This window comes from Sciurus vulgaris, assembly GCF_902686455.1.
Source record: "Sciurus vulgaris genome assembly, chromosome: 5".
NCBI classification, from domain to species: Eukaryota; Metazoa; Chordata; class Mammalia; order Rodentia; family Sciuridae; genus Sciurus; species Sciurus vulgaris.
The window spans coordinates 113,839,658-113,855,616 of NC_136465.1; the positions used below are offsets into that span (position 1 = coordinate 113,839,658).

The following is a 15,959-nucleotide window of genomic DNA, read 5'->3' on the forward strand; positions in this document are numbered from 1 at the left end:
TACTCCTATCTCTAGTGTAGTCTTTTTTTTTTTTTTTAAACTGGGCATTGAATCCAGGGGCACTTAACCACTAAGCCACATCCCCAGCCCTTTTAAAATAATTTATTTAGAGACGGGGTCTCACTGAATTGCTTAGGGCCTTGCTAAATTGCTGAGGCTGGCTTTGAACTCATGATCCTCCTGCCACCACCTCCCAAGCTGCTGGGATTACAAGTGTGCGCCACCATGCCTGGCTCTAGTGTATTGTTATAGCTCCTGTCACCCAGAAGCTTGGGGTAAGCATTTGTTCTAGGCACTGAAGAGGGAAACATAAGGAGGATGAGCCTGCAGTCTACCTTGAAGAGTCAGCGCACATTTAGTCACTCAGGAATTTTTAAAGCACTTGTGCCTTTCAATATAGCAAATATGCACAGGAGTGGGGTGGGGGGCAGATGAATAGATTAATGGATAAGGAGATCCTAAAACAGCCCAAAATGGATAATGTAAAACCACTCCTCCTGGGCTTAGTTTGTGAACTGGTAAAGATAGAAGCAAAAAGGAAGTAGCCCACAGATGTGATGAAATCCAAAGTGGGTCCTGTAACTGCCTTTCCTCTAGAGGGCTTAATTACAAATAGACATAGTATGATAGTGTACATTCATTTTTATTTGCTTTTTAATCTCTCATTCAATAGTCTCTTAGAATGTGCCCCCAACCCCCCACCCCATGCTGGGAATCAAACCCAGGGCCTCTTACATGCTAAAGTGCTCTCCAATTGACTATATCCCTAGCACCTGCCTTTTTGTGCATGGTGCTGGAGATGGAACCCAGGGCTTTGATCATGCTAGGTAAGCACTCTACACTGAGCTATACCCCCAACCTTGTTTTTTCCTTATTGACCTCAAGTCCTACTGCAGATCTAAGAACCATCTTTGGAAGACCACTGGACTGAGGAAAATATTCAGTTGGAGGAAATGACCTGAAAGAAAAAAACAGTTATGTCCATAGTCAGTAACTTTTTTTTTTTTTTTTTTTTTAATGGTACTGGGATTGAACTCAGGGATGCTCTACCACCTCTACCACCAAGCTACAGCCTAAGCCTTTTTTTTAAATCTTGAGACAAGGTTTCACCATGTTACCCAGGCTGGCTTTGAACGTGGATTTTCCTGCTTCAGCCTCTTGAGTAGCTGGATTTATAGGTGTGTGCCACAGCACCTAGCCTAACTAACCTAGAAGTTAGAAACTTCTGCCCACCTTCTTTCTCATTTTTTCAAGGCTCCCAGTTAAATATGGCCCTATGCTGGGTTTGTGAGGATGGGAGGTATTACAAGCATATGCGCAGGACACAGCTGCAAGGACAGACTTTGAAATGGCTGTGAGCCAAGATTCATGTCCAAGGCTCCAGGATGTGTAAGATGTGCACAGTGAGCTGTATTATGTGGCTCTACTACTACATCAGCGTAGGCAGAGAGAGCTTATGGAAGAGGAGCATGCCTGAGGGTCCACAGGACTTTCTGAGGTTCATTTTTCCTTGACTTTGACTTCGGACAACACTGGTATGTGTCTGGTTCAGATCTATGGTGCCACTATCTTAGGCTAAGCTAAGCCATACAGTGAAGTCTGCTCAATGGAAAGGGGGAACTCAAGAAGGCAGTAATATGGAGGGGAAGGGCACTTCCCTTCTAGGGGGAAGGGAAGGGACTCTGCATGAGGAAGACAATTATTTTCCCAACCCACCTTTTGCTTCCTAACCCAGCCAGTGTGTGGATCTCAAGATAACCCTGTTTCATCCCATCATTTGAGAGAACTCACCTTATTTATCCAAAGGATGTAAGCAGAGACCCGGGTGAAAACTGTGGGCTTCATGGGGACATTACAGCCCAGGCTGGACACAAAGCTGGTCACTCCGTGGACAGAATACTTGCCCCTCACCAAGCAGTGGAGGGGACCTCCAGAATCACCCTGCAAGGAGGAGAAGCAGAATCCTAAAACTCTAGATCTTTTGATGTTTGCCTGTTTGCTTTTGCTTATGGCCTGCTTGCCCCCTTCTTTTTTTTCTTTGTGTGTGTAGATATACATATACCTATATATAGTTGTAGATGGACACAATACCTTTCACTTATTTCACTTATTCACCTTTTTTATGTGGTGCTGAGCATCGAGCCCAGTGCCACACACATGCAAGGCAAGTGCTTTACCACTGAGCTACAGCTGCAGCCCCTGTTCACCTGCTTCTATTTGTAATATCCTGTAAATTTTAAAGCTGCAGTTCAGTTCTCCACTTTCGTCATATCCTCACAATCAAAATGAATCTCTTCTTCCTTTATAAACAACCAAGCACTTCTTCCTCTCTCTGCAGCACTTATGTCATGTTCTGCCTTGTATTTTGGTTTCATAATTTGCTTTTGCCTCTCACACATATCTATGAGCTTCTAAGTCAGGAACTATGTCTTACTCATATCAGTCCTCTCCACAATGCAAGCACAGAATGCTTTTGTTGTTGTATTTTGTTTTTGTGGTGCTGGGGATGGAACCCAGGGCCTTGCCCATGTCAAGCACATACTCTTGCCACTGAGCTACATCCTCAGTCCAAGCATAGAACTTTGAACTCTTCTTTTTTTTTTTTTTTTTTTTTTCCAATACTGGGGATTGAATCTAGGAATCTCTACCACTGAGCTACATCAACAGTCATTTTATTTCTTTCTTTAGTTTATTTTTGTAGTATTGGAAATTGAATCCATGTCCTTGCACATGCGGGGCAAGAGCTCTATCACCAAGTTATATCCCAGCCCCTTTTATTTTTTTATTTTGAGACTAAGTTTCCCATGCTGGTCTTAAATTTGTGATCCTCCTGCCTTAGTCCCGAGTCATTGGGATACAGGGGTGTGCCACTGCACCCAGTTTGAATTTTGAACATTATAAGTTCAATAGTTGATTGACTTATATTGAACCTGGGATAGGAGAAGTATATAGTTCTAATAATTCCTTTAACCCCAGCATTTAGATCAATGGGTCTAATTAAACCAAGATGTTTAGAGAGTAGGTAATCGACACTAACTGGACTAAAGAGAAGAGAAAGTAATTTATAAGGTAGTGGTTATGTGCTCAGGCTTAGCAGTAAGGTGATCCAGAGATTTATAGAGTGTGATCTTGACACTCTTCTTACTCAGTTTTTAGAATGCCAGGTGTATAATGCCAGACATAAAACTGGAAGATACTTCATTGGAAAATCTGACCAACCAAGAAGGACCTAACGATATTAACATTGGTGGTCTCCCAACAAAATGATCTAGTCAGATCACTTTCCAGAGAAGTCTACTAAAGATGAGCTCTACCTCGTTCAGAGCTACCCGACATCTTTTACTACCCCACACTGAATGCAGCAGATGATCAACGATCACCAAACATCTAGTGTAAACCTCTAAAATAAAAATAAAGATCAGGACTGGGGATGTAGGCCATTGGTAGAGTGCTTGCCAGACATTGAATGGGGCCCTGGATTTGATCCCCAAAATTGGAAAAAAATATTTTTTAAAAAAGATTAAATCAAAGAGCTGGCTGCAGCAGTGCACATCTGTAATCCCAGCTACTCAGGAGATTGAGGCAGGACAATCATAAGTTCAAGACCAGCCTGGGCAACTTAGCAAGACCCTATCTCAAGACAAAAGGAAGTAGCTCAGAGGTAGAGCATCCATAGGTTCAATCCCAAATTCTGAAAAAAAATAAAAAATAAGAGAGAGTCAAAGGAATAAAAAGTGAAGGCAACTCTATGCAGGGAGAAGAAAGAAAATAAGCAATAAAACTATAGTTCATATTGTATCCATGATACAAGAAAAGCATGCCATTAAACAGTATATTCAGAGAATAAAAAGAGCCTTTGAAAATTACAAATCCGATAGTAGAAATGAAAGTTTGGGAGAGTTGGAACATATAGTATATAGTTGGAACAAACAAAATATATAGGAGAGGAACAGGAAGTAAACATATGAATGACAGACATTCTAGAAGGAAGGCTGGGGGTGGGGGGCTGTGCAGCTCAGTGGTAGAGCAGTCACCTAGCATACACAAAGGCCTTGGTTTCAGCCCCAACATCAACCAACCAACCAACAATTCCAGAAAGAGAAACTAAGAATGTGGGGGAGAAAACTATCAAGAATAAACATAGTCAGAGCCAAAGATTTGGAGTTTCTACAAAGAAAAAAAAAAAAAATCGACTAAGTGTACCTCACAATGAATACAAATAGACCTACACCAAGACACAGGCCACTAGTGTCAACAGAAGTTGAAACAGGTAGCTTAAAAATTTGTGTTGGTAGGGGCTGGGTTGTAGCTAAAGGTAGAGCGCTTGCCTAGCACGAGTGAGGCACTGTGTTCTATCCTCAACACCACATTAAAAATAAACAAACACACAAAATAAAGTTATTTTAAAAATTAGTGGAGAAGCTGGGCATGGTGGCACAGGCCTATAATCTTAGCTACTCAAGAAGTAGGAGGATCTCAAGTTCAAGGCCAACCTTGACAAATTTAGCGAGACCCTGTTTCAAAATTTATAATAATAATAATAATGTTAATAATAATAATATCAGGGCTGGGGATGTGGCTCAGTGGTAGAGTGCCTCTGGATTCAATCCCCAATACTTAAAAACAAAAATTAGTGGAGAAAGTAGTTATATTAGCGATGAATTGACTATGTATTCAGCAAATAAAAAAGTTACTCCAGGGAAAACAAAGTTAATACAAGAAAGAAAAACATATTCCTAGAATACTACATGATTTACTTGTGAATAGTATTTTATATAACCATAATAAACACTGGCAGTAGCGGGGAGTTTGAGAAGATGATGGGAAAAGCTTGTGCTTGGTGGTAGGAGATAAGTGTGTGGGTATAAGAGAGAGTCAAATCTCTCATAATACCTGAACTGAAAAGTTAAGTAGTAATGTTAAGTGTATATATTTTAGGGGCTGGGGTTGTGGATCAGTAGCAGAGTGCTTCCCTCGCATGTGTGAGACACTGGGCTCAATCCTCAGCACCACATATAAATAAATAAATAAATAAAATAAAGGTATTGTGTCTATCTACAACTAAAAAAAAAAAAAGCAGCTATATAGACTGACGAGAACTTAGAAGAGGTTACGTATGCATTTGTCTGTTTCTCTTAACATTTAAGTTTTAACACTGGAAAGTCACAGGAAAACTGGGATAAGTTGGTCACCTTAGTTCCATAATTCTTTGCGGGGTGGGGGGTTACAAAAAACCCTTTAATCCTGTCATTCTACTATTTCAACCAGCCTTCTGCTAGCAGAATCTCTTCCTCCTCCAGGTGGCTAGTACCTTGCAGTGGATCCACAGTTCTGTTCTATTGCTAGAGTCATCCAGGAAACTCAGGCTCAGATTAATCCATACCCTACAACTGGGTCTTTCAGTAAGATGGAGTATACACCCACATGATTACTACCTGGTCTCCAACCTCAATATCTTGGAGGACAACCCTCCTCCCCTTCACTCTAATTATTGCAAATGCATCTAATCTTTGCACCTTCATTTTCAGCAGTCAAGTTGACTCTTCTTAGTTCATGAGTAACCAGAAGCAATAATACAGAACACCTGCCAACTTGCAGCTACCCAACCTGCAAACTCTTTCACATCCATGTGTATGTCTGGTATCCCTCCTCCTGGTTAAAGTTGGCTCCACCTGTGCTCTCAGGTCCATCTCGCCCTTCTCTTCTGGGATCTTGTGCCATCCATCATTCCCTCTCTAACTCTGCACCAATTTTCTTCCCTTTTAAAAGATCCACCCCTCTCATGACTAGCTGTCATTAAAGGTACCAGTCGTTTTCTGTTCCTCCCATTCATCCAAGATTCTTGGAAGAATTAATTATCTACATTCCCTGCTATTTTTCTTACTCCCTCTTATTCCTTACCCTTTGATCAAGCTTCTGCCATCACCACTGAAACTGCTGTTGCCATGATTAATAGTGATTGACCAGTTGCCAAAGTAGCCACTTTCAGCTCTTAGCCACTGTGGCTCCTGGCTGCAGGTACACTGTGTTATGACCTGCAGTATTTCCTGAGATTTTCTAAATCGCTACTGCACATTTTTCTCGTCATTCTACTCTCCCTCTCATACTCCCTAGTGAGTTCTTTGTTCCCCACCTGACCCTAAAGCACTCAAGCATTTATGTTCTTGTAGTATTTCCCTAATCCTCTGCTTTCTTCTCATTCTACAACTTTTTCCTGGGCAGGAGGTGGAATCTCAGTTGCTCTCAAAGTATCTCTAATCTAGCTTTCTGCTCCAAGTTCCTCTTTCTTATATATATTTTTTGTTGTTGTTACCAGTTAGCTATACCTTAATATCCAAATCCTGCAAATCTGGTCTCATCTGAGGCAGAGACTTCCTACCCCAAATCACTTAAATCATATGCCTGGACATCATTGCAGCTCCTCCTTCTTTCCTCCCCTATCTCCGTTCCTACAACACTGTCCTAATTCAGGCCCTCAGATTTCTTGCCTAGATCAATAGCCTCCTAACCAGTCTCCTGCCTGTCTTGCCCTGGTTAAAAAGCATGGTGACACTGTCCTCAGAGAGTGCTTCTAAAAGGCAAACCTGATCATTCTGTTCTAAGTCTCCAGTGGTCTTCCAGTGTCAAGTTAAAGTCATGTCCTAAGCATGGCATCTGAAGCTCTCTGGTCTCATCTCTTGACCTTTCTCACTATGGTTAATAGCTTACATTTTGGCCCAGGGATCAGCAAACTTTTTCTGTAAAGGGACAAATAGCAAATGCTGGGTGCTGGGGAGATGGAAATAAGTGGTACCAATAGCAAATGCCTCAGGTGTTGTGGGCCTGTCTGTTGGAATCTCTGTATTATGGTATAAAAGTCACTCTAAAACACTATGTAAATGATCAGCTATGGCTATATCACAAGAAAATGTCATTTAGAACACTGAAAATTTATATATTTTTCACATATCATGAAATATTATTCTTTTGATTTTGTTTTCCCAATCCATGTCAAAATGGACCATACAAAATCAGGTGACAGGCTGGATTTGGCTTGTGGACCTCCAGCCTCTGCTCTGCTCTAGCTGTAGGGAATGCCCAGGAATTCTTTATGTGTTCTAAGCTGTTTCTTCAACTAATGCCTTTATTCATGCTATTCCCTTCCTCTGAACGTCTCCCCACCCACCTTTTTTTGGTCTGGCTTACATCTATTTAACCTTTAGGACTCAACGCACATTCTTCTTTCTTGGAGAAGGCTCTTTTCTGACTCCAGCAGTAGAGGTAGTACTTGTCCTCAGGCCCCTATAATCACTCTCAGCGTGTCTTTATTTTAGCACTTACCACACAATATTCTAATATCCTACTGTATGTTTGCTCCCCCAGTTGATATTGTCTGATTCATTCATCTTTGTATCCTAGCACCTAGCACAGTGCCTGGCATATAGTAGATACACAATGAACATTTGTTGAACTGCATTAAGAAATCTGTAAAGTGGCTGAGTGTGGTGGCTCATGCCTGATATTCCAAGCAACTTGGAAGACTGACACAGGGAAAATGAAAATCTGAAGTCGGCCTCAGCAATTTAGCAAGACCCTCAGCAACTTAATGAGCAACCCTGTCTAAAAATACAAATTAAAAAGGATTGGGGATATAGCCCAGTGGTAACCCTTGGGTTCAATCCAATTTGGGCACCAAAAAAGAAAAAGAAATCTGTAATATAGCTTATTGTTGATTGATCTTGTCTAAATAGAGTAAAATTCTATTACATAAAAACTATTGTAAAATTATTTTGTGTACTTTCCCCTACCATATTCATTTGTATCCACTACTGTAAATACTACTGGGGTAAAGGGGTGGTAATGGAGGAAGTACAAGAAAAATTGGGATTGATGTGAGTGGGAGCTACCATACACCCAATTACAACCACCTTTCCAGCCCCAGCCCCATTCCTGCCATAAAAAAAAATCTAGGTCACAAGTTCTGAAGGACATATGTACATAACAACATACAAATATTGGGCCACATACAAGTTTCTGAGGTGGGGGCATTAAGCAAAATGAAACTTTTTTGTGTGGGGTACTAGGGATTAAACTCAGGGGTGCTTTCCCACTAAACTATATCCCCAGCCTTTTTTATTTTTTGGAGACAGGGTCTCGCTAAATTGCCTAGGCTGCCCTTAAATTGCGATCCTTCTGTCTCAGCCTCTCGAGTAGCGGGGATTAACAGTGTGGGCCACTGCACCTCGAAAGTAAGACAAATTTCAGGCTCCTTTTCAACTTTGAGATTCTGTGAGGACAGAATTACTAACAGAATCATTCTCATTTTGATGCCCGACGGGAAAGTGAGACTGCATGTGGATACCAGAGTAGGAGTGGAGTGAGCCAAAGGTGGAGCGGAGGGAGGACAGCAGAGTGGGAGGTCTGTCGTTTCACCTGGCATCCAGCGTTTACGCCACTTCCATCAGCACACATCATGATGCTGTTCACATGGAAGCCCCAGTAGGAAGGGCTAGAGCAGATGGTGTTGTTCACGGTGCGCATGGACGCCTGCTGCAGGGTATGGACCAGCTGGCCATTGGCTAAACAGGACACACAACACTGGAAGTCAGTTGAAGATGCTGAACAGGGAAAAATCTTTCCGCGCCCTGCTGAATTGTCCCACGCTTTGGTGTAACATGAAGTCAGGATGCACTCCTTCTCTCTGCTTGTTATAGATCATGGATCCTGTTTTTTCTCTCACACATGCGAGGCAAGTACTCTACCACCAAGCTACACCCCAGTCCTTTTAACTTTATTTGGGACAGTCCTTGCTAAATTGCCCAGGCTGGCCTCTCTTCTCTTTATATGGCAGCTACAGGCTTCTTCATTTGGGGAGGCATCCTTGCTGATGGTTCCCAGGCTCTGAACCAATAATCCTACCCCTGCTTTTTTTGTTGTTGTTGTTCTTTTTTTTTTTTTTTGTACTGGGGATTGAACTCAGGGACACTTGACCACTGAGCCACATCCCCAGTCCTATTTTGTATTTTATTTAGAGACAGGGTCTCACTGAATTGCTTAGTGCCTCACTGTTACTGAGGCTGGCTTTAAACTCATGATCCTCGTGCCTCAGCCTCTTGAGCTGCTGGGATTATAGGCCCTATCCCTGCTTTTTATCACTCATGGATAACTTAGTTAAGGAATTAGAAGGACCTTATTTGTTGATAACTCATCTGTCTGTCCTATTCCTTACAATACAAGCTCCGCAAAGCAGATTGTGCACGCCTGTTTTCATTTTTTAAGAGCTTGGTGCAGCTTGTCTTTACTTGACTCTTGCAGCTTTTCAAAGTGTTCATACATGTACTATGTGGATCATTACAACAATGCTTTAATGTTATATAGATCAAGAAACTGAACCACAGCGACATTAAATGAACCGAGAGGAGAGCATAGCTGCATTAGAAGCATGTCTCTCTCAGCTCCGGGTTTTCCCAATGGCCTGGCCGCTCACCAGGCAAGCATAACTTGCCTCTCCTTCAGAAACTCAAGTGTCACCTGGTGGCTCTCATCAAGATTAATGTTCCTTCCTATTTCTGTTCATAGCCCTCCCACCTTTCCATATTATCTAAATAACATTCCCTCCTTGAAATCTTCTCATAATGAGCAGAAGAGGGCTGAGGCTTCCTTTGCCCTGACTCACCTGGATCTGTAGTTAATGGTTCATTCACTCCAACTCAGTCCAGCACCTGTCTATGGAGGTGGCACGATGGTATAATGACCACTGAAGTGAGAACCAGGATGACTGGGTTCTGAATCCAGTTTTGCACTAACTAGACATGTAATTAAGGTACTTAATTTCATTGGGCCTTAGTTTATTTATGTAAGAAGTCTTTTCTTTTTTTTTTTTTTTTTTTTTTTTGGTACTGGGGATTGAACCCAGGGGTGCTTAACCACTGAGCCACATCCCCAGTCCTTTTTTTAAAATTTTGAGACAGGGTCTCGCTAAAGTTGCTTCGGGCCTCACTATGTTGCTGAGGCTGACCTTGAACTTGTGATCTTTCTGCCTCAGATTCCCCAAGTCACTGGGATCACAGGCATATGCCACTGCACCCAGGTGAAGTCTTTTTTTTTAGTTCTTAGAGTCTATGAATCTCTGACTTGATTATTCCACAGCCTGTTCTTAGCTTAGTTTCATGTATCAGTTATTTTATCTATGGTTCTTTAGATTGTTGGTCTCTGACTATAAACACCTAGGACCACAGAAAGATATACCCTAGAAGCTTAGCTGCCTAATCAATATCGTGGCGGTGGATGGTGCTAACGTAGATGACTTACCGTTGGACCTGCCCCAGCCAGTGATGGTGCAGGGATTGTTGCTAAACAGAATGATTCCTTTCAGGGGCAGAGTAGCCAGCTGGACGTAGCTATTCAGAGTAACACTCCTGTCTAGGCGCAGCAGGGCCATGTCAAAGCTGTAGGAGGAAAGGAGACAGTTCACAGGTGGAGTCAGGTCTTTCCTTGGGTGGGCATCAGCACTGGTCAGTCCTAAACCTTCAACTCCCTGGAGTTGTAAACCAACACTTGGAAGGAGGCTAACTTGCTAAGCATTTGAGTTTTCGGTAGGCCATTATATGTTTAACAGCACCATCTGCTGGTGAAAGTTTTGTATTGTAGCCTGGCTCTGATCTGTGCTGCTCTAGGAAGTGGAGAATGGGTAATCAGAACAGAGCAGATGGCATGATCTTGGTGGCAGTTCTCAAAGAAAAAAGATGTAAAAGACTGAGTGACCCTGAAAGCTCTGCAGAAATGTCCCAATTCTTGTACCCATCCCATCTCCACACTCTACAGAATTATCACCCTTTTTCCTTTCTTCTTTCCTTTTTTTTCTCTTCTCTTTTTTTTTTTTTTTTTTTTTTTTGGTAGTACTCGGGATGGAACCTGGGTCTTCATTCATGATGCTCTTAACCACTGAGTTAAACCCACAGCCTTGAAAAGAATCGCTTTAATAATTTCTTCCCCAAAAGTTTATAACTTGGTCTTGCAGTTCTCTTATGTGAAGGTCATTTTAGGAAATTTCCTTTTGAGACCGGGGCTTAGCCTAGTGGGAGAACATGCGCTTAACATGTGTGAGGCCCTGAGTTTCATCTCCAGCACCAAAAGAAAAAAAATCTCCTTTTATTTATAGTGTGTATTCCATAAGGTGAATAATAAATAATAACAAACAAAACCTAGAAATATTAAAACACAGAGAAAGGGCTTCCCTCAATCAAAGCATGCATACCCACATACATCAAACAAATCCTAAAGATCTTCAGAAATCTTCCAGCCCTCTACAATCTAAACTCTCAAAGTTCTCCTGGATGAATGAGCTAGTTCATCACTCCCTGCAGGACATGGTGCCCCCAGACTCTCTTGGATCTTGACCCAAAGCCTCCACAGTGCACCAAGTTTCAGGCAATGCACTCCCTCTAGCCTCCGGAGAACACCAGGGAACCAAGACCCAACTAAGCCAGCTCTGCTTTATCAGCCCTCCAACTCCCAGCCCCGTCTTGTCCCTACCCGGCAGTCACGTTATCGCTGTTCCAGTATGGGTGTATCACGATCTTCTGCACTCCCAGGTACTGCTCAGTACCTTCTTCCTGTCTGAGGTTGTGGTCTCCCACCACCACACGGAGGATCATTGGGCTGGAGTGAGAGGGAAAGCCTGAGTGATTCAGGAGGCTCCCTTTCCTCCTTAGAGGAAAGTCGCAAAGCCCTCTTTTATCTTTAGGATAGGATTGCATCTTACGTGGCCCAGGCAGTTGGGGATGAAAGATTCTCCAAGAGGAGGAAGTAACAAGACCTCTCATTCCTTAATTTACTACTGACTTGTGGAAGTGCAAAAACCTACTATCAACTTCATGTTCACAGTTTATTAAGCTAAATATCTTCACCTGGGAGAGCTGTAGTAAGCATAATGAAATCATGGCTCTCAGCCACAGAGGGACTTTAAAGGAAGAGCAAACTTCTAGGCTGGAAATTCTTAAAGTGTGGTCTTGGAACCAGCCTCACCCAGGACCAGCCAAATCAGAAACTCTGCTGGGTGGGACTCTGTAATCTCTGCCTTCCAGATGACTGCCCCCCAACACACACACTGGGGATTGAAACCAGGAGTGCTTTACCGCTGAGCTATATTCCCAGTCCTTTATATTTTTTATTTTGAGACAGGGTCTCACTAAATTGCTGAGACTGGCCTCAAACTTGTGATCCTCCTGCCTCAGCCTCTTCGTGAGTTGCTGGGATTAGAGGTGTGTGGCACTGCATGAGGTGATACATGTTCAAATATGAGAACTTTTGCTCATGACAAATATGAACAAATACTTACCAGTCCTATGTTGACTAGGCACTTAAATATTTACTCAATCCTCATAACAGATCTACAGAATAGGTATTATTGAGATAAGAGGATGGGAGAATAGAGAAGCTAAATAAGGTTACATAGGTAGGAGATGGTGGAACAAAATTTGGATGGGAGTCTACCTGACTCCAAAACTTGTACTTTTCTCTCAGTTACCCTAAACACACACAGGCTGGGCAATAGCCCACTGCCCACCCTGGTAGAGCACTGCCCTGGGAAGTCAAAGTTGCATATTTCGCCTAAAAGGTAACTATTTCCCTCCCAGGGGCTCAGAAATGTTGGTTTTTGTTTTCTCTCACTGGTCCACGCAGTGTGCAGCAGTCATCACCCAGTTCTCTTTGATGAGGGTCCCTCCACAAGTGTGAAACCAGGAACTTCCAGACTGGTACTGGAGGGAAACCTAGACAGGGAAGAAAGAAAAGAGGAACGGGCTGGGGTTTGCTAAAAATCTTTGCCCCCAAGCGTGTCACCTGAAATTCTTGACATCCCTCAGAACATTCTCTAACTTGCTGGACTAGGGAGAGCAAACAGGTTTCCTCTGAGCAGTCAATTGCTATTGATTGCTTGGTCATGGCTACCCATGGGACAGGCACGTCTGAGAAGGGGTCAGCCTCTGGGGTCAGCTGGAAAGTGCTCCATGGCTTGGTGATGTTTGCTGTGCACATGGATAGGGAAATAAAGGCACACATACTGTTTTGGCATTTGTGGGCCAGATGTTGCAATGGCCTAGAGCCCAGGTCCTTTTACCTCTGTATCCTGTTGGAAAGGAAATGTATCCAGTAGTAACTCCTTCATCTAAGCCCCACAAATTTAGTTCTCAAGAACTCTTCCTTTAATGTTTTCAAGAAGTATCCTGAACTCTGACTTCAGGGAATATTTAGAGATGCCAATGGAATGTTCGTTTTTCTCAGTTCATGCTTCCTCATATTACACAGTGGATCTCCTCCTGAAGATTGGAGCTCAAACTGTCTTAAATCGAATCTAGTTGTATTTGCAGTGATTCCTCTCCAGGTGTGGTTATTCACCAACCAATCTGACAGTTTTTGCTTTTTTTTTTTTTTGTGGGGGTTGGGGGTAGGGGATACCAGGGATTTAATCCAGGGGTGTTTAACCACTGAACACATTCCCAGCCCTTTTTATTTGACAGAGTATTGCTAAGTTGCTGAGTCTGGCTTTGAATTTGTGATCCTCTCGCTTTAACCTCCCGGTCAGTTGGGATTACAGGTATGCTCCACAGCACCCAACCTGCCAGTTTTATACATTTAGGTTTGCTTGAATCAGGGTCCAGCTCCTGTGTGAAGCAAATAAGCACCGCGTGTGCAGTACTGTGTAGTACTGCGCATGTGCACCATGTGTATCGGCGATTGCGCGTGTGCTTCAAGGTATGTGGAACCCTGTGTGCGGGTGTAGCACAGTCATGCGGGGGTGTCGCAGTAATGTCTCTGAGGTATAAAAGTTGTGTGTTTGGTTGCATGTTTGGTAGAGCATGGCTTGTGTCCAAACCCCTTCTTTCAAGGCTGTGCATTTAGAAATCCACACAAGCATGTTCCCATCCATCTTTAAAATAGACACCGTGGTGCATGCCTGTAATCCCATTGGCTCAAGAGGCTGAGGCAGAAAGATCGTGAGTTCAAAGCCAACCTCAGCAAAAGCGAGGCACTAAGCAACTCAGTGAGACCCTGTTTCTAAATAAAATGCAAAATATTTCTGGGGAGGTGGCTCAGTGATCTAGTGTCCCTACATTCAATCTTTGGTAAACGCCCCCTCCCAAAGTAGACAGTTGGAGAGCTGCCGTTGATCAGGATATACACAGACAAGCACAATACTTTTTGTGATGGCACAGCAACTCTGATTTGGGTAAGTCTGGGCTGTGGAGGAATACCCACCTGAGAGGGCCAGGAATGCTTCCGGGCCTCAGTCCCTCCAACGACCCAAGCATTAGTTTTTGGAAAGTTCGGGATGCTGTGTCCTTTGTGGGAACAGAAGAAAAGTGAGTGATGACTAAGCATGGGGTCGGCCCCGGTGGTGGTGGGGAGTGGAGGTTGTGCTTTGAGGAATGTTAGCCTTGTCTGCAAATTCACGGCTCTTTCCTGACAAATGAAGGGCACAGCTCTGAGTTCTCTGAGCCTCTTTTGAAAGCAAGGTAGTCTGCAGTGCCAGAAGTTCCAGAAGTCCTGAAATTCTGGCTTTCCGTGAAGGACCTATCCAAAATCACCAGGCTAGGGCCCTGTGGTCTTAGTTCACCAAGGTCACTCCTAGGCTGGAGAAGAATCCTCTCCCATATTTTGGCAGGATTCTCCAGGCGGCAGGGACAGACATGCGCATCCCTGCTGGGCACTGGCTGAGGATGGCCTCTTTTGAAGGAGGCCGGTGGAGAAGCCCAGGTACCCCCAGCAAGGACTTCTTTCTACTTCATGATTCAGAGAACTGCCACCCAGAAGGGTCTTACATGGCCGGCTGGTGGCCCTGATCTTTCCTATCTTGGGCTCCAGGAAAGTAAAATTTTTGCTATATTCACAGACAGAGCATCCCACCCTCCTCCGGGATACGCAGCTGGCCCCAGCTTAGGGAAGGCATTTCCACCCTCTGGATCAAATCCCTCTTGCTGTGGAACTCAGGTCAAATGATCCACTTACCATAAACGACCAGGGTGGCGAACACCAGGAAGCGCAGCATGTTGCCAGCAGAGTAGACCACTGCCCCTTACCTTGAGCCAACCTCTTTATACACCTCTTATCAGCAGCTTTGCTGACCTTCTTCCTCCCAGCTGGCAGGGCTGTGGTTGGAAGGCAGGGAAAAGAACAGGTGGAAGTACAAATGAAAAGATTTCTTTTTACGTAAACGAATTAATTTGTTCTTCAAAGACAGAATAAAGTTGGAGCTCAATCATCTGCTTTTAGTTGAAAAGCATCCAACAAAGTTTCAGAAAGAAAATGGAGAACCAGGATGGTTTTTCCACTGGGTGCACCCTTCATCATCCTACCTTGTCATCCGTCACTGCTCCCACGAGCCTCAGTGGCATACAAATGCAAAGATCTGCCTGGTGCACTAGTTGATAAAGGCAAGGAGGGTGGAGAAGGATGGGGGAGTGGTCAGTAAGAGGAAGGAGGACTCCGGCATGGTGGTGCACACCTGTAATCTCAGCTACTTGGAAGCTGAGGCAGTGAAGCAAGAACAAAGGTCAGGCAGTTCCTGTAGATAGATGATCAGACAGGGTCGGGAAGATGGAAGCTGAGTTGGGTTGGGAAGATGGAAGCTGATTCAAAGGGAATGGAATGTTAATATCTTAAGGACACATCCCCTGTTCGTGACCACACTCACCTGCCTCTGGGGTATTGAATTGCTGATACCTCCAGAGCCCTTCCCCTTACTGCAACCTGTTGTCAAGGTGACCAGCTTCCCGGGAATTGTTCCTCCCAACAAGGGCTGTTAATGAATGCCTCCTGGGCTGCTCCCCTCCTGCCTGGACCCCTGGGCAGCTTCATTCCTACCCTTGGCCCACCTTTTGATCATGAGTCACTTTGGTCACAAGTCACTTTGGTCACGGATCATGTAAGCAGGATGAGAGGGGGAAAGGCCATGAGAACAAAGGAACTCTAAAATGTAT

General features: G+C 43.7%; 1 protein-coding gene across 1 annotated transcript; it reads right to left on the reverse strand.

Moving 5' to 3' along the window:
* Window positions 1–594: 594 nt before the first annotated feature.
* Window positions 595–15,454, reverse strand: CELA1 (chymotrypsin like elastase 1). The gene is made up of 9 exons (XM_079140453.1): window positions 15,336–15,454; window positions 14,989–15,128; window positions 14,239–14,321; window positions 12,652–12,752; window positions 11,515–11,640; window positions 10,291–10,427; window positions 8,413–8,558; window positions 1,792–1,941; window positions 595–958 (listed from the first exon to the last, which is right to left on the reverse strand). The coding sequence occupies exons 2-9, from the start codon at window positions 15,026–15,028 to the stop codon at window positions 941–943; spliced, it is 801 nt and encodes a 266-aa protein (XP_078996579.1). The 5' UTR covers window positions 15,029–15,128; window positions 15,336–15,454; the 3' UTR covers window positions 595–940.
* Between the last annotated feature and the right edge of the window lie 505 nt (window positions 15,455–15,959).